This window comes from Primulina huaijiensis, chromosome 2 (genome assembly GCF_012295235.1).
Source record: "Primulina huaijiensis isolate GDHJ02 chromosome 2, ASM1229523v2, whole genome shotgun sequence".
Lineage (NCBI taxonomy): Eukaryota > Viridiplantae > Streptophyta > Magnoliopsida > Lamiales > Gesneriaceae > Primulina > Primulina huaijiensis.
Window position 1 is genome coordinate 22,772,401 of NC_133307.1, and position 18,432 is coordinate 22,790,832.

Sequence of the window (18,432 nt, forward strand, 5' to 3'; positions counted from 1 at the left end):
CGTGGTCCGTTCTAGAATCCGTGCCTTAGCGACGGTTTTTGGTAAACCGTCGCAAATAGCGACAGTGTTTATTTAAACCGTCGCAAATAGCGACAGGTTTTGTTTTAACTGTCGCGCATAGCGACGGTACTTGGTAAAACAGTCGCCATTAGCAACGGGTTTTGTTAAACCGTCGCCAATAGCGACGGTTTTGCCCAATCAATCGCTTATATCTTTTTGTTTTTTTTTAAAAAAAAGTTAAAAAAAAATAATAATAATAAATTTGAATCCGGGACAGTAAGTCCCGGATTGTTATAGTTTTACAAATTTTTAAAAGTTGTCATATTTTTACAATAATTTTATTAATTTATAATATTTTTAAAAAAAACCCCGACTTTCGTTGCCTTCTGGACTCCACTTTTGAAAGCAAAATTAATAAATTTTATACGAACTTTTTAATTTTTGAGCAATTTATGTGAACTTTTCAGTTATGAGTTTTACTCGTGATAGGAATGGGCACTACAAAAATGACATGAAAGTGACGTGGTGGCGTCAAATGAAATGTCAGAATAAGATAAAAATTAGTATATTACAACAAAGCTCGTCAAAGAAGAAACACGTTTTCACATCCACAAAAGTATGTCAATGATATACAGAAAATCGCTGAAGCAAACATACAAAACTTGATAATTTCACTCCACTTCAGACTTCCTATGGTAAAAAAATAATGAATCATNTATATATCTTCTCCAAGAATTGCCCGAAACTAAACTTGCAAGAATGTGAGCTCACCAAATTGAAACGTATCAGCCTCCAGCTGCTTTCAAAAAGTTATCATATGGACTTGAAGCTGGTAGAGGAAGGAAGTCGAGATGATGCTGAAATTCAGCAGAGCAAGGCATAGCAACAATTGCAGAAGAAGGTGCCTGAAAATAAAATGACAAAATGAATCACCGTATAATGTGCAGTTATATAAGTTCACGTACTCATGCAGTAAACTACACAGAAATACACTGAACAGCGAAACTTAACAAATGAATATAATATGTTTTCCGATTCTCCGATCAAGTTTTAAACATAGAGATATCAAACTCGACAGATTATAGTTCCAGCAGAGATGCATGGCCCGAAGAAATCTTAGGGGAAGTCTGTTATTTCTTTGTTTTTGATATTTACTTGATATGTACGCATGTAAATGATAAAAATACAGATCCAAATCCATAAGAGAACAAATCAATTTAAAACCATAAAATAATTAGGTAGTAAAAAATTATTACTAATTAAATTAAAATAAGATAATTAGAAGTGAAATGAACCTAGATGGCATGGATGATAAATATGGGATATTCCAGAGTGACTCATTTGAGCAAATACAATACCAAGGCAGGGTACATGTACCACATTATAGACGCATAAACAGATTGCTTATAACGTGCTCCGAGTGTTAACCTGATTGGTGAAGGTAGCGGAGATCTCTTGAAACAGCTGAGCACTCGTGATATTGGACATGACTTGCTGCTTTGCAATTTGAAGAGATTCACACTGATTTGCCATATCCTTAAATGGCAGGTCAGAGGGGGTTGAAACTGAAAGCCGCACGACCTCTTTCGTTGTCTCTGATACCTGAACCAACATCAGTGCCGTGATTTTGTAGTGCTGTTAACGTGAGTAAGGGTTGCAACCACTTAAACATGAAGAGACACCCATTACATCCTTCTTGTCATTGCTAAGTGCACAAAATAAAAATGACCAAAAAAAGTTCTGAATCAACATGCACAACAAAATTAAAAAAAATCATTATCTTTTCTTTATTATGTTATTATAAAAGCAAGCAGCCGTTTGTGTCATCCTTAGTCTTTCAAATAAAATATCATATCATCGGACATTCTGTTTCTTAGTAAGATATAATATACAAACACAGCTACAATAGTAAAGAAGAAATTTTTTCATCATTTTAGATTGACCGGGATTTAATACTTATACAGCTCCAAAAGTTTATCCTATCATGAAATTATCAGTAGCACAGTATGTATTAACCTCAATTTTTATTTGAAAACAGTTCTAATTGCTTCAGTTAAAAACTTATGAATAAATCGTTAAATCAATTTCCAACTTGCTCATTATGGGGAAATAATCTGGCGTGCATCACATCTTCTGTCGTCATCTAACCATCTAATTTAATGCAACAGGTGCAGACAACTAAATACCACAAATTATCCCAAAAGCATACTAAACTGTAAATAGCCTTTTGTGATTCTCAATTGTAGGGAGTTATTATCCTTGTTTCCAATAACAAAAACACACATTAGAATGCAGAGACATATAAGAAATATAACTGTGATCTGGCTGGTCTTTCAATGAACAAAATTTCTGGCTGCAATGCCGGCCATTGAAACTAGAAGATATAACATAACAATTATATAGCATACCATATCTATAAATTGTTTGACACTTAGGAGGCCGGGACTTTCCAAGGTCAAAGGGGTGAAAATATCTGTTTGGCTTTCAAATGAATCAGTTGGAAAATCATCGTTTATTAGCAATATTGGATGCTTGACCTACAGACAACACAGGCAAAGAGATGTAAGTTTTAATGCAGAAAACAAATAAAGCACTTGATTAGAATACCTCTGGAGAAGATTCTTTAAAACCATATTGGTAGATTTGCCCAGGAGTTTCAGTGACTAGCTGAGCTCCCAAAGGGCATACATCATCAGGAAGAAAATCTTTAAGCAATTTCTCCTTTATAATGGATGATTCAACCTACACAAAGATCTCGAGAATTGGATGTGGACTGAATAACTACTAGTGATGGTTCTACAGAAGAGAACAGAATGATAAGATGTATACACTGGATAGATTCCCCAAACTTTCCACTACCATTGAAGCAAAAAATTCTGTGGATTGGTTCTCACTAATTTCTATGGCCGCAAGTGACTTCATAGCATCATCATCATCTTCTTTTGATCCATAAACTTTCCTCATATGGTTTACTTCTGTCTTACCATCTCCTGCCTGCAACTTACAGTCATCGACCAACTGGAGAAAAGGATCAACCTGTTGAAGTTGTTCATCAAATATAACACACATTAAATTTAGATTTCAGGAAACCGCGTGGCCCAGATGAAGATGATCAACAGCCTGCTGCTGAAAACAGGCCACAAATTAATGCCAGTTCACCTACCGTTTTATCAGTCAATGCAGCCTTGGCAGATGTAACAAGAGGACGGAAATTGTAGGCTTCCGATAAAAAGAGGATCATTGAAGTAGCCAAGGTGAAAAGAGACCTACGACGTGATGGTTGAAGCGGGCCTAGAAATGCAAGAAAACCATCCATGTGATTATTTTTTATAAACATAGGCGAATCATTTGTCCAATATAGGGGGAAGTGAACTCAAAAATCTCAAAGCAATGATAATGTCATGCTGCACTTTTAACTGAAATACAGCACATCACCCAATTTCCCAAATGATATCTGTCATTCACCTCATCCATATTTGTTTTACAAGGATCATACTCCTCTCCTGAAGATCTCACTGTTTCCATATATAAATAAAGAACAAAAACATCCAAATTAAACACCATTCCATACATAGTATCTCCATTATTTCATTGCAAAAACATATTCAAGGACTCTGTGCAGATCCCACATGTTAGGTGGGCCATATCATTTTCGATAGAGGTTGAACCGTTAAGAGGGGATATTGATCGATTGAAATGAAAACAGTCTCTAGCATTGCGCCCGAAATATTTCTATGACGCACTATCATGGTTTCGGTTAGTGAAATAGGATTTAATTAGTTAACTTCCTTCAAATGCTCAACAAACTTCCAATTAGCAAGGAAAGAACTTTCTAATTTTGCAGAGGATAATAACAAAAGTCAAAATACAAGCCATATCAGGTGAGCTTCTCATCTTTGTCAGCAGATATTTAATGAACCTAAAGCTATAACACTCATTGAATCATTATTATTGGTGTAAATATCAGCACACTACAAACACATTTATACAGATGATATCAAACATGCTACAGTTCTAATTCATTGATAGGAACCTACCTCCTTGAAGAGATATGCTCCTTAAGGAAAATGCAAGTTGAAAACTTCGAATGAGAATCTCATGACTAGACCTCTGAAAATGTGCAAAGAGATAGTCAGTAAATTTCCATGAATCATGACAGTGCCTCTAATTTGTATATCGATTCCTAATGCAATTTTGTTGCCTTCTACTTTTTCGTGTTTGGACAAATTTGTGTCAAATAACATACCACACAAATGTTCCAACTTCTTTCCAAATTAATAATACAATTTTCTTCTACATCACAAATACCCAAAGGGTATATTTTTTAGAAACTGTACACACATGTCAAGAACAATTTTTTTAGCCTAGATTACTGTCTCATCACAAGAGACTTCAGATTTCTATTCCAATGTTAGTAAAAGAAATGAAAGCTAATCCAAAGGAGTATTGAGTGTGCCAAAATCTCTATCCTTCCGTCACCAGGTTGCACACGAGGTTCTACAAGTTTGCTGGTATGTATTGGTATGAGCCTTACACTTTGTTATTATGAACAAAAATACTATGGAATAGAATCCTCGGTGCCAAAATGTTTCCTGTATCAAAAAATGTGAGGTTCCTTTTGCCTTGGCTCGCCGATGAGGCAGGGGTAACATTTTGAAGACAAATTTTTACGAGCTCAGAGTGAATGTGGTCTAGGGCAAGCTTAAACTTTTGTCCTTGAAATTCAGTATGTTAGAGTGGTTCTGCTTCAACATGCTACGGCAATTTTAGAACGAAGAGATACACTAAACCACAAATTGAGGCGCAGGCCCCAGCACACTCTAGGACCTTAAGTCTGCAGAAAATGCCATGATAACTACTAGGTTTATATTATTTTTTAGTCTCATTAATTATAAGATGTCATCAATAAAAAATAAGTACCATCAAATATCATCTTATACCAGTGCACGGAGTATATGCGTTGCAGTCACTTGCATGTGCATCAAATATAAACATTATTTGGAATTAAAAGTTATTTTTGTAAATTTGAATTTAATATAACTTTTTATTTTTATAAATTTGAATTTAATTATACATTTTGCTTACAAGTAATGGTAAGGATAAATTTGGACATCCATTAAAATTACCAAATATAATTTTTTAAGGGGTTTACATGTTATAATATAGTAAAGATATTATCCTTAGTTAAAATAGTACTAACACAAAAATATTTTTGGTAAGGCCCACAGACTTATTATAGTTCAATATTAATAGGAACATAATTAGTACCATAACATATATTAGAATAAGAGATAAGAATGACCTTAAACTACCTTACTCCAGTTGAAAACAAAGAAAAGAAAATGTGAATGACCTTAAACCACCTTACTCCTATGAACACAAAGAAAAGAGAGACGTGCATGAAACACTAGCGAATTGTAGTTACAATCTGAATCACAGTATTACCTTGTCTTGTGAAAATAACATCACCAAGCTGTAAGTATGAGCAATTGCTTCATAGTTTGCAGGGGAGTTCAAGTGAGATTGTGCCTGCACCCAGATTGAAGAAAGCAAAAGGCTGATTTGTCTATTTTTCAACTTCAGAGATGTTCCTTTCTGCATAAAACACATAATGTTATGACAGATGCCAATCAAACAGTTTTTTAACTGTACTTTGAGGACGTTCAAACAGCATTAAAGCAAAATACCGGTTCCGTATCCAAATTATCCATGGTTGGTGGAACTGGTTGCCTTTTGACACTTATGTTTCGACTATAGCTGGATGTCAGACGAGCAAGCATGGATTGATTTTTGGTCTTTTGATCTGTAGACAGCAAAATTCCGTCCGTTTGTTCTTTTCTCATCTTCCCAAAGAGAGCTGCTGAAGAGGAAAAGGTGGAAACGGATCTAGACAGTGTCCTCTGTAAATCGATAGGTTTAACAGAACATTTGGAGGCAGTAAAAGGGCAAACAGATGATGGAACAAGTACGACTGTAAACACACGATGCGCTCCAAGCCTTATTTCATGGTCTTGAGACACCATTGCTAGAAGTATTTGATGGAACAAAGCCTCAGGGAAAGCCTATATCAATAAAAGATATATCTAAGGAAGATTTCCAAGAAAATTTAAAGAAAATACTAGAATATATCATATTTTAAACATGCCTTATTTTGGTATAATATGTTTGGTAAGAAAGCAGCAATCTGAGCAGTGCGGTAAACAGCACCAATTGTGTTTCTAGCCATGACTGTTATATTTGAAATGCTCTCCAACATCATTGACATTAAATCCAGAATGGGTCCAGCATCTCCAACCTATCATGTTTTTGGTAAAAATATCCAAAAAGCTCTTAGAAGTTAGAACACAACTAAATCAGAGTCTACTGCAGGCATTAGGCATCACACGTAACGTAAGCAACATTAAGCTTTGATTTGCAAATAGTTAGCTCCTTATGCTGTTTATATATTTCTGTAATGGATTGGAAATGAAAAGGACCTTGTGAGACATTTGAATGAGGCACTCATTGACGACTGCATAAAGCTTCCTATTCCATTGAATTACTTCTTCTCCAAGGTCCGAATCATCAAGAGAGCAGTGAATACTTTTCCTCAGATGTCTCATCATATCACTAAATGCACCAATAATTGTCACAGATGGCTGTGCCCTAGTTGCGCGAGCCAGGGAGGTGGCAAGCTGCACAATATCTATCTGCATATCAGGTATTCTCAGAACATTCTTGTGATCAAGATGCTTGATTACGGTAGAGAGCAAGAAATGAGTGTTATAATCTGCATTCACGGTAACCAGAGTAATTAAATACGCAGAAAATCCCAATCATAACAAAATGCTGATTTGGCCTCAGTCTATCACTCAAGTTTACCAGAGAAGGGAAAAAACCTGATTTCTCCATAATTGATTGCATGTCCAGCAATACTGAAAGAGCAAGCCCATGATCAGGAGACCAGAGATTGCCTTGATCAAAGTAGCGGAATAATGCCTCTAGAACACGCCGTACAGTTGTAGCCTCTCTGGCCAACTTCGCGATGTTATGCAAGCAGACTCTTGACCAGAATTTAGGGTTTCCGCTATCTGCTCTGTTTACAATAAAGGAATCGATCATGGTGACAAGAAGATCGAAGAAGCTGGCAGAAGAATAAATTCATTACGAACACCTTGGAAAGAGGAATTACAAGGTATAGTAGTCTTTTTCATTGACAATCTTCCTCCAAGAAATAGCTCTTTTCATGATATCTGATGATGGTAACATTTGGTTTTCAACATTATGCAGTTGTTGAACCCTATGGTTCTGCATATTCTGACTACCATTGTTCGAGTTATTGGACTCTTCAGAAGGGACTTGACAATTTTCCAGGATAGCAGACACAACCTGATCTTTTGAAAATAAGAGTAATAATTGAGTATAAAAGTAGCCAAGGACGCCTTCGGATGAGAAGGAAAATTATTGAGACAAACTTCAAGAAAGAGCATGGACATTTATAAGGTGCCAATCTAAAAGAATACCTGAAAGTACAAAGGGGCAAAGGACTCGCAAATAGAAAAGAAGCACATAAGCTGTTCTATTTTTCAAATCTCCTATCATCTTAAAGAAATTCATACATGAGTATGAGTGCCTACAATTTGGAAGAGTTACAAACTCTAAAAGATCAAGGCAAATGTAAGTACTGTTTAGCATTAAATAGGGTTCACCAATCCCATGATGCTGTTGTATATAGCTCATCTTAATGAAACTTGTAACATCTTGAAGAGCAAAAGGAACATATAAACAAATGCATGATATCATAGTAATCAGCATGAGTTGAAGATGTGACAGTTGATTCACAAAATTGTATGATACAAAGTGATGCTACAAGTCCCAATTGGTGCAGTAATTCCCTATAATCTACCAATTGAAAAGGCCTCACCAAATAGGAATATGCCAAACTAGTCCAAATTTAGAAGGCATCTAACTTTGAACTTTCAAGGGAGTGCCAAAACCATCAGCAATAAATAATCTATCAAAAAGACACTCACATTGTCAAAGTCAGTTGAGATATAACAAAATTCGCCCATGAACCAAATCTGTCAATCGAAAGATTAAGGAGAATTTGTCAGAGCATAATGCAGCTGGACTCTATTTAGCAGAAAGAAGCATGGTGACAAAATAACAGGAAAGAAAAAAAATTCAGAATTTCCATCAATTCAGGCATATACCAAGAAGAAAAAAGCATTTACCAAGAAGTAGAAAATGTCATTAATTTCTTCAACAGCAAGTTTTTAAAGTCTTCAATTTTCTATGAAACAAATATGGAACTAGGCGAGTATCATGCCGTGTACAAGAAAATCTATTGAAGACAATTATTGAAGGCATGCACCTAATGCTCTTGAGCCAACATCTAGGTTCACTGCTTCAATTAAGCACAGGCCTGGCTTGCACTCGAGCTTCAGGTAAAGCTCCTGACTTGCTAATATGTGGGTGTCTATTAGGAGAGAAGTTTCTTTTAAAACTAAAAAGGAAATGCTCAAATCGTGTTTCAAATAAGGTATTTCAAAGAAAGTATTCAGAAAGTTCAAACCCACACAAAGCATTATGACACAACATGTTTTCAACCACAAATGAAGCTCTTTTACCAGCTCAGTCGAGCCTTCTCTCGTACTGCCTCTCTATCCTCTCATCTAAAGAATTTTGGTTTATATTTTATTCAAAATTTTGCTAAGTACATGTTTGACTGTATATGATAAATACTTTCGTGAAATTTTAGGATATTACTTGTTAACACCGCGTGCCTTGTGCATGGGCTAGATGATATCCATGTGCCTTGTGCCTTTAATACCTATGTTCTGTAGCATATCACAATGCCAACAAAGAATCTAATACCTCGAAATTTTTACCAGGATGTTTTATGAATGATGGTATTGTTTTCAGAATTGGATAGAATAGGGATTAAAGAATAAATAAGTAAAGATTTCGATTAAGAAACTGTAAGATATCCAGAACAGAGTAATTGATGGTGGTGAGAAAATGAATGTATGGGGAAGAGCAATATTCAGAAGTGAAATGAGATATAAAATTAAATAGAACTGTCATCATTTCAGCCTTGGGAGTCCTAGTATTGCAGAGTTGGCACTAGAGGTGGTATATAGCTAACCTTAAACCTGGAGAAGAGGGTAATATCTACTCAAGTTAAATTCAGTTATTACAACTATGTAGACATTTTATACATCAGTTAAATCCTTTAAGTTTGTTGAGTCCACACCTTATTTCTATACGGTTGTATCTAGCTTGATTCTTGCCCAAGAAAAATCATCTGTTTCCAGGGGTAACAAAATAGAGGAATTAGTAAAATGACTCAGCCTATTTATCATTTCATTTCGCAAATCTTCACAAACTGATAATGAGAATACATGCACCAATGCGCTTTCGAACTTCTCCATTTCCCCTTGCGGTGCCCACGGAACAAATCCCTATTTATATATTCAATTTCCTTCTCAAAATTTGAATTTGAAAAGTAAATAATTAAACTGGTGCCAATTCTTTACCTTTACTTTCTATCAAGATTGTAAAGGTGCATAAAATCTCAGTATTCAAATCCAGAGATACAGAAATTTATACATGGGATCAGAACCATGCAAAAGATTAGCTACTCAAAAGAAAAGGTCTCGGGCGGTTGAGGGAAAAGGGAAAGATCCCCTTGAATTTTTCGTACTGTTACATTTTTTAGAAAAAGTAATTCGTTGCTGCTTGAATATAAAAAATATGCAAATTATGAAGCTCACAATAGAAGAGAGTGCTTGAAGCCCAGCACAACGTAGTTGCATCATCCTTTCATCGTTACCCATCTCTTGAGCTAAAAGACAGAGTTTTGGAATTAAACCCTCCAAGTTGAACGTATAGGTACCATCCCTCTACAACAATAAATGCAATCACATAAGCTCAGAGAGCAATGTTAAGAATTTACCATAAAGAATTACATATCTGTTTAGTTTCAAGGAAACCAAGGAATGGACAAAGTTGATGGAAATTTTTTCATTTTGTTGTTTGGTTTCCTGAACAAGGACTTCAAAACTAAATATGAGCAAGTCCCTGCTACCTTCTGCATTATGTTGTTAAGTTGTATTTTCACCCACTTCTTTCTTCTTTCTTTTTTTTTTTTTTTTTTTTTTTTTTTTTTTTTTTTTCTTTTTTCGTTTTTTTTGTCACATCCCACAGATTAAGCCAGGGGAAGAGAAACAACACCTGGTTATTTACAAAGTCAAAAAGTGCCTGGCAACCATTAATTCGCAACCCATCATGCCTCGTTTGATCCAGTAAGATGTGTATTATACCGAGAAAGCTACCAGCAAACAATGGCCTGCCATGTAATACACATGATATACAGTACAGGAAATCATAATGATAATATCATGAAAAAACTTGCTACATGACAACTAAAAAGGTTGTTTGCTGTGATCATAAATACTAGAAGATTGCTAAATGCTAATGACAACTGGAAGATTAGCTCAGACTGATCTTTGTTAATTTCCTAAATAGACTTCAATATAAGATAACCTAGCTGTTTCATCTAGTTAGGCGGTAACTCTCTTAATAAACCTGTAGTTACTCTTTCTCAATTTTCTCGCAAGTGAAACCACTTAAAATTCTTCCACCCATAACCTCCTTCTACAAAATTCCTTTGTAGTAACTATAATGATTAAAAATTGTTTCCTGTGGCATTACCAGCTGCAAGACTAGCGTCTGCCCAAGCGTGGATAAAGAATCTCTCAATTCTCCGAGCCATGAAATAAATATGCTGGGAAATGAATTCAGTACAGTTATTAAAAATTTTGATGCAGTGTGTGTTAACTTACACATTAAAAACACCTTCCTAGCATTTAAGGTAATGCATTGTCAAAAGTACAAAAACTAAGAGAGAATCTCTTGCAATATCACATTATTAGAATATGAGCTTTGTGATATGTATGCACAAGTAAATTTAGAAGTCCAATAATGAGGTACAAAACATACAAATATCAATGTAACAAAAGCAACCAAAAAAATAAGACCACGGAGTAGTAACTTTTAAATAAAGAAAAAAGATTAAGGAACTCACATTTGTTGCTTGCAAGACATCAGCAGCTTTCGATAGACACAAACGACAACTTTTACAGACTTGAGATTTTCATTTCTCAGTTCCCGATAACACCTTTGCTCAAGAAAAGTTGTAATCTGATTAGAAATCATAAGCTGTCATGACCTGTTTTTTGCAAAGACTGATCCAACTAGATAAAAATGAGATCAAACCAGCAAATGACAATAAAATTTTGAACTCAAAAGTACTTCAAATTCGAGACGCTCCGGGTTAAATAGGAACCAAAACATGATACAGGTAAATTAGCTAGCTACGCAGATATGAACCAGGAAAAAAATGTATGTACTTTGAACCATGGCTTCAATTATTCCAGTAAAACCATAACCAATAAGACATTAAATTTGAAAAACAAGATCTCGGTCTTATATGGGCTAATCCGTGTATCAAAGATCAGCAGGCATCTGTTTTAAAAACAGTTATGCACTCTTAGATCATGATGTTTTGCAACAAAGGAGCTATGGATTCAGCACTGAGCACCTTCCAGATATCAGTTAATATCCTCCAAAATTCAGTAAAATTGGAGTTTAGAGTAGTACTTCTCTGCACTGAAGGAGTTGGTTTGAAAAACATATCAAATATGTGGATTTTTCCTCGTGAATGGCTTGCAAAACAGCATATAGAATGCCCTATTTTTCCAAATGCATATTTAGGAGAAGACCATCAATCGACAGTAATGCATCATCCCTTAGCAGGATAGAATTTTTGCATATATCCTTTAGAAAGAAAGAAGAATGATAATCCTAAAATGAAGATGGCTGAGAAAATTATAAGAGTAAATCCCAAATCCAGAGGACAATGACAAATGCAAGCTCTAATGCAATATAATACTATGAGTTAATGCATCAAATACTAATGCAATAAAGACAATGAAAAATGCAAGCTCTAATGCAATATAATACTATGAGTTAATGCATCAAATACTAATGCAATAAATGCCAAGTTTTTAACGAAAATAAAAGGGCAAGAAGTATTCCCAGCAATGCAAGAACAAGGATACAAATGAGTCAAAAGAACCAAAAGTGGCCAAAAGGAAACACAAACAAGCAGGAAACAATTTGAAATATGTATGACATATTAATAAACACAATTCTGAATGCATAATTAGTTCAGCATAAACATCGAATTTTTTACATGAGGGGATAAAGGTATGGGATTGCCATGCAACAATGTGGAAAAGTCAAGCACGCTAAGTACACTGGGAAGTGGGAACCAATCAGTCGTACTCTGAGCATATGATCAAAGCAACCTAACCTTGGGCACACGTAAGGGGTTTCTGGAAGCATATTCACACAATTTACAGATTTTGCGGTCATTAGGTTCTTCCTCCTGCAAAAAAATAAGGGAGCGAATCAGTCAGATAATATGATAAATTTTTTAAATTTGCATGTTCAATCTACAGCAGCATTATTCCTAACATGCTAACTCGAATTTCGTGCATGAATACCACAAACTAACTGTGTGCCTAAAAGAAAATGCAACAAAGTTGAAATTACACGTTGTATAAGTCTCAATATAAGTGTCCGGTCACTGGTGCCAAGTGATCTTTTTCTATAAAAAAAATTACAAGGATCTGTTTAAGATATATTAGAACTTCAAGCGACATAACAATATTGTGATTTAAAAGTTTTAAAACATTAAAATTTGCGAGAACTAGTCCAGTGTGACATAAAACAAATAATTAAGATCGATAAAGAACGCAAATTGACAACGTAGTCTTAACATAATAGCAGAATAAATTGTTGTTCCTCTGATGGCGTTAAGAAATTAAACATATCTCCAATCATTTGAATAATATAATTCGATGATAAGCGAATAAATTAAAATTTTCACCGTTTCTTGAAGGAAACAAAACTAACCATATTCCGGGGGAAAATTTCTGCCAACAATTTCTTATAACGCTTAACAGGGTGCCGCGATCTAGGCCGCATTGCAGGGCAACAAGTACATAGACTGTCACAAACGGGCATAACTCGCTTCGACATCACACCCATTTTTATTTTTCTGCGTCCTTTGAATCCACCACAGATAAAAAAATTAATTCTTTCTAAAAACGGGGGAAACCACTCAATTGATCAGATAATTAAAACAAAAAGCCGATAACCTGATTTTAGAACGGAAAGATCAAGAAAAATGGGGAGATGAGGACCGGAAAGGGATCGGATAGATCTGGGAATCGAGATGGGATTTATTGAGAATGCAAAAAGTCGATAATGGATCCAATTGACGACAGAAATCAAGAAGAAAAAGATGAATAGAATAGTAAATCAAAATGTCGGAGAATTTTTCAACGGCCTCCGACTTGTTCGAATGATTGCTGATGTTTCCCATTTCGTGTATGCACTTGCATGGTTGGAAACACTTATAAAGGAAGGTGGGCGTGGTGTGTTGTGGTGGCCCTTCTTTAATTATTATTATTATCATTATTATTTATTTCAAAATTATATTTGAAGTTAATGGTATATACAAAAACTGATATTTTATTGATCAATTTTATGAGACGAATCTTTTATCCGATGTCATCTATAAAATCAATTTAATGAATTTCAAATACACCAACGTATAAAAACATTGACATCATTTGAAATATATATTTCGAATCAATTCATCCATATCAAAGGAATCTATCGAAACACAACCTAAAAAAAATTGACCAAATATAGGCAACGGATCAATTTTCTCCGAGAAGCTGCGATATATAGTTTGAATATTATTTTCTGAAGTTCAAAGAAATAGGCACTAATACAGTTTGTAAAATAATTATAAAAAAAAAGGTTTGTTTTTCAGTTCATATTTTTCCAATAAATTGAATTACATAACATTAATTTTTACAACAACTACCTCTACCGACACCGTCAGAAACCTCATTTGGGTCGGCTACGTACTATTCTATGTTCTAACTACATATTTCATGATCTATATCAACTTTTGATCCAAAAACGAAATACAAACCCAAACATGTATTTTTATCTATAAAATAAAAATGTATTGATTATATATATACACATATATAATCAATCATTAATCATTATGGGCAGAGCTGCAGCGTGGGAAGGAATTGACTCCTGCATTCAACGTTGTGAGCTGAGAGCAAAATGCTTCGGCCTTTCCATCTTCTCCGTGTGTGCTGCTCAATTTCACATTTTCCATGTAAAGATTTCTGCATGGAAACGATTCACTGCAGTTGAAGTTTACTGCCACCTTTGTAGCACTTGTGCCTCTTATATTTCTGTACATTATGTTCTCTACTTGCACTGCTGAATCCTGCATCAATCATTTGATTTTTATCATTTGAGAAACTTATATATATGTATATATATAGGTGAGAGACTGAGAGTGGTACCTGCTTGACACAATTTTTATTTTTGTCACAGTAGTTTTGATTTATGATTATGGGATTTGAGACATTCTGCATCAGGATGTCTTCAAACNATATATATGGTAGGTGTGAATTACCTGCCAAGTTTTTATTCTGACTCCATTAGTTGCTCCAGTAATCTTGACACTCTTGACCAAAATATTTGAAACATGGTTTTCCATATTATTTTCACCTAAGCTTCCAATGCTGAAATTCAAGTAAATTAAATAAATCCTTATAAAAACAATATATATAAAAATATCCAGCAAAATTAAAAATCACAAATTAATTAATTATTACCTGATTCCATGGCCTGGTCCACACATTATGTTCTGCACTTGAACGTTACTAGTTCCATTCACTATTGAAATACAATCATCACCTATACATTGCAAAAGAATTAGAAGATTTGATCCAAGTCATGAAGTAGCTATATATAATAAGTTATATGCAATATTAAAAGAAACGACAAACTGAATGAATCCATTTACCAGTTTTAATTATAGAGTCTAGAATATTGATATTTTGTGTTTTGGTGATATGAATTCCATCAGTGTTAGGACTATCTCCTGGTGCTGTAATTCTAAGGTTAGAAGCCTCAACGTCGCGACAATCCTGGAAAACCACATGCATCTGTTGGGCATTTTGTAGCTTCAAATTCGTCATCTTTAAATTCACACAGTTTTTGAATGTCATAGCCTGTTAATTAGCAAATCAAATTAATTATATAATTGATATTAAATTTTTTTCTTTAATAGTTGTATAGAATTTGATGAATTAACGTACCGTTGGTGCACTCTGCGTTTGGCAAGGCTTTAAAAGAAATCAAATAAGGAGGAAAAATGTCAGCACTTATTATTATATATGAAACAAAACGATTATAATATTTTGAAAGTAAATAATTAATATTTTTCATGAATAACTTAAAATAATAAATTCAAACATTTATTTACCTTAGTTTTCTTTATTTTGCAAGAATTTTTCCACCATATTTCACCATTGCCATCTATAACACCGCCACCTGAAATATTCATATTCGTGACATCTTCGAACTTTATCCAAAGTCTCTTAGGGGTGTCGTACATTTCCGACGTAGCCTTTACGGTACCTTGGATCTAAAATGAAAGAATTGGGACGTCAATTATTATTAAAATAAAGATTGTATAAAAAAATCCGTATATGTACCAAAAATCTAATATTTCTATATACACAAATATATATATATATAATAGAAGTAGGTGAGTGATCGTTTTCTTGGTTTTGTTGTGAAGTGATATGTTTATTATGTAGTGCATGCAATGAAGTGAGCGCCGGCCACATATAAATCCAGGCAATCGTTTTTTCTCAGATAAAAAATCTTTAAATTTAACTAATGTATATGATCAATTTTATTTTTTTTCTGATATTATGCAAAAATATGTGTTAATATAAATTTCTTAAATGTATATGTGCATATGAAGTAAGAATGTGTACGGAACTCACCTCCATAGAAACAGAGTTCTTACAAGGGCCTGAAAAATCAACATGTTTAATGTAATAAGTTTTGCCTCTTGGAACCACAATTGTTGATGAACTCGTAGAATTACAAGCCTTGTCCCAAGCTCTGCTGAATGCCTGGAAAAGAAATTAACTTGATCAGAAACTAAATATTAATTAATGATATTATTGGTGAAGAACTGCTAGAATCATAACCACAATTTATCTAACAGTTTTCAGAAAATATGAGAAAATCGATATTGTATAAAATAAAATCAGTTAGAGTTTAAGTTGATGAACAGACACGCGATACACATATATATATTACAATAAACTTTGGATGAATCAAACCTGGGCATTGTCTGATTTCCCATCAGCTTTGGCTCCGAAATCGTCGACATTGATCAGCACTTGTTGTGATACAAGTTGATGTCTGCGATCTTTGGAGACTTTTCGATGCTTATGAGATTTTCTTCCATGACAAGAGGATGAACACAATAGAATTAATGTCAAAAGTATGACAAATAAAATCCTGGGCATCATTATTTTCTCCATTTCTTGATGTAGAAAAACCAATTTTTTATACGTTGGCCGAAATTATTTATGAAAGAATATGAATAATTGATGTCTATCTTCACAAAAATGGCAGCAGAATGAATGCTTAAATACGTGAAGAGGAAAGACGAAATCTATTTTCTGGAGGAATTCACCCACTGGTGTGCTGTGTTGACTCTACAGGTATATTTCAACTGAGGAAATTGAGTAATAGTTAGTTACTCTAACATTAAGCTTGTTCTTTTAAAATCAACGACGCAACCAGGCAAATAAACAAACAATTTCAGAAATGGTTTTAATATTCAATGTTTTGTACATAATTTTATAAAAATTTAGGCCAATTATCTGAAAATTTAGCTAAGATACAAATTCGTAAATTTCATCTTTGTTTAACTTAGATATAACATAATTAATTTAGACGGTTACAAAACATTACTTCGTGTTTTGAAGGTGCAAGATAGCCATCGATAAAGGCGTTCACCAATCTTGGACTTTTTGTGTGTTAGTTAGATAGATTTTAGTAGTTCTTTTGTGAGACGGTCTCGCGAATCTTTATCAATGCTACCGATATTTACAATAAATAGTAATATTTTGATATAAAAAATAATGTTTTTTCATATGCAAAACAAGTAGAAGCTTTATCGCACAAAATTGACGTATAAAACCATCTCACAAGAGTTTTGTGAAAAAAAATTATATAGATGTGATAGAATTCACACCAAATTATTTTGTCATAAGAAAATCTATTAAAACACGCATACACACACTTTCTCTATTTCAGGTAAGACATTAAAATAACCCAAAGTTAAAGAGAGGGGACAAAGATGAAAGGAAATTGCATTTTTTCCACTATAATTTGCACTTTTTTCATTTTTCATTAGATCGACAATTAATTTTCATTTTTAGTCTTGTAACAAATATTTTTTTCTATTTTTGGTCATGTTTGATTTTGTATCTGTAGTCATGTAACTTGTATTTTTTTCATTTTGGTTTTTTTTACTGGTTCAGTCGTGTTTTATTTCAAATAATATTATAAAAAAATCACAACGCATGCAAGTTTTATTTCAAAGATATTCCACATCATCATCCACGTTCGCTATAAAAAGACCAAAATAATAATTAAAAAAAACATTGATGTTACATAACTAAAAATACAAATTCATTGTTAACAAGATCAAAATATAAAAAAAATAGACATGCAAGTTACGTGACTAAAAATACAAATTCACCATTAAAAAATGAAAAAAAATGCAAATTCATTGTTAATTTCAATTTTCAGTTATACTTTTTGACTTAAGTTGTTTAGGAAAATTGTAATCTCACGAAAGTCAACTTTTTCCCATTTAGTTCCCTCTTTGTTTCAAATGTTTATTGACCAAGTTTGATTTTCTTCGGTCAACAACTTATGCCCCATCTTGAAATTGGCCAAACATATCGATCACACACAGAATGAGAGTATTATAAATTGTTCAGGTATGAGACTGTACAGTTAAGGAGTATTTAAAAGATTAATAGTTACTATTCACATCAATAAATGTGCATATTTTTTTTGAGATTTTGTCACTTAAGAATTTTCAAAATTAAACGTGTTTGATTCAATACAATTATGAGATGGATGACCTTCTGAAAAGTTTCTCATTGTGCGTGTGAGTGAGGACATAAGTACGCTAAAAAGATACATGTTGGTACAGTTGATACATTCGTCGAATCTTGGACGTTACAATATGAATTCATTTTCACCCTATTTAATTTATCAAATATCGTTGGATTACGTGAATCTATCATATTTTTACCGGAGTCTCAGTTCATGTGTTTGGGATCGAAGGAGTAAGTTTTGTTCATGCCCATACTATTTGATATATAACATGTTTAAATTGATACGTATTATATATTTAAAAATGAGGATGCAAGTTCGCAAAACGTTAGGTGTTTTGCACGA

General features: G+C 33.8%; 1 protein-coding gene and 1 pseudogene across 4 annotated transcripts; both read right to left on the reverse strand.

Moving 5' to 3' along the window:
• Positions 1-512: 512 nt before the first annotated feature.
• LOC140970614 (protein SEMI-ROLLED LEAF 2-like) lies at positions 513-13,451 on the reverse strand. 4 transcript variants are annotated; one of them, XM_073432424.1, is made up of 20 exons: positions 12,964-13,451; positions 12,359-12,433; positions 11,069-11,184; positions 10,216-10,330; positions 9,756-9,884; positions 8,013-8,060; positions 7,172-7,368; positions 6,879-7,075; positions 6,477-6,769; positions 6,146-6,295; positions 5,688-6,062; positions 5,446-5,595; positions 4,038-4,110; positions 3,164-3,291; positions 2,830-3,036; positions 2,608-2,742; positions 2,409-2,537; positions 1,429-1,602; positions 772-905; positions 513-690 (listed from the first exon to the last, which is right to left on the reverse strand). In XM_073432424.1, exons 1-19 carry the CDS (start codon positions 13,096-13,098, stop codon positions 786-788), a joined length of 2,946 nt encoding a protein of 981 aa, XP_073288525.1. In that variant the 5' UTR covers positions 13,099-13,451; the 3' UTR covers positions 513-690; positions 772-785. The 4 variants fall into 4 exon arrangements, with proteins under 4 accessions (XP_073288525.1, XP_073288527.1, XP_073288524.1 ...); XM_073432426.1 differs by lacking the exon at positions 513-690 and having other exon boundaries at positions 765-905; positions 11,069-11,161; XM_073432423.1 differs by lacking the exon at positions 513-690 and having other exon boundaries at positions 765-905.
• A 515-nt stretch (positions 13,452-13,966) lies between these two features.
• LOC140960094 (polygalacturonase-2-like) lies at positions 13,967-16,556 on the reverse strand (annotated as a pseudogene).
• Between the last annotated feature and the right edge of the window lie 1,876 nt (positions 16,557-18,432).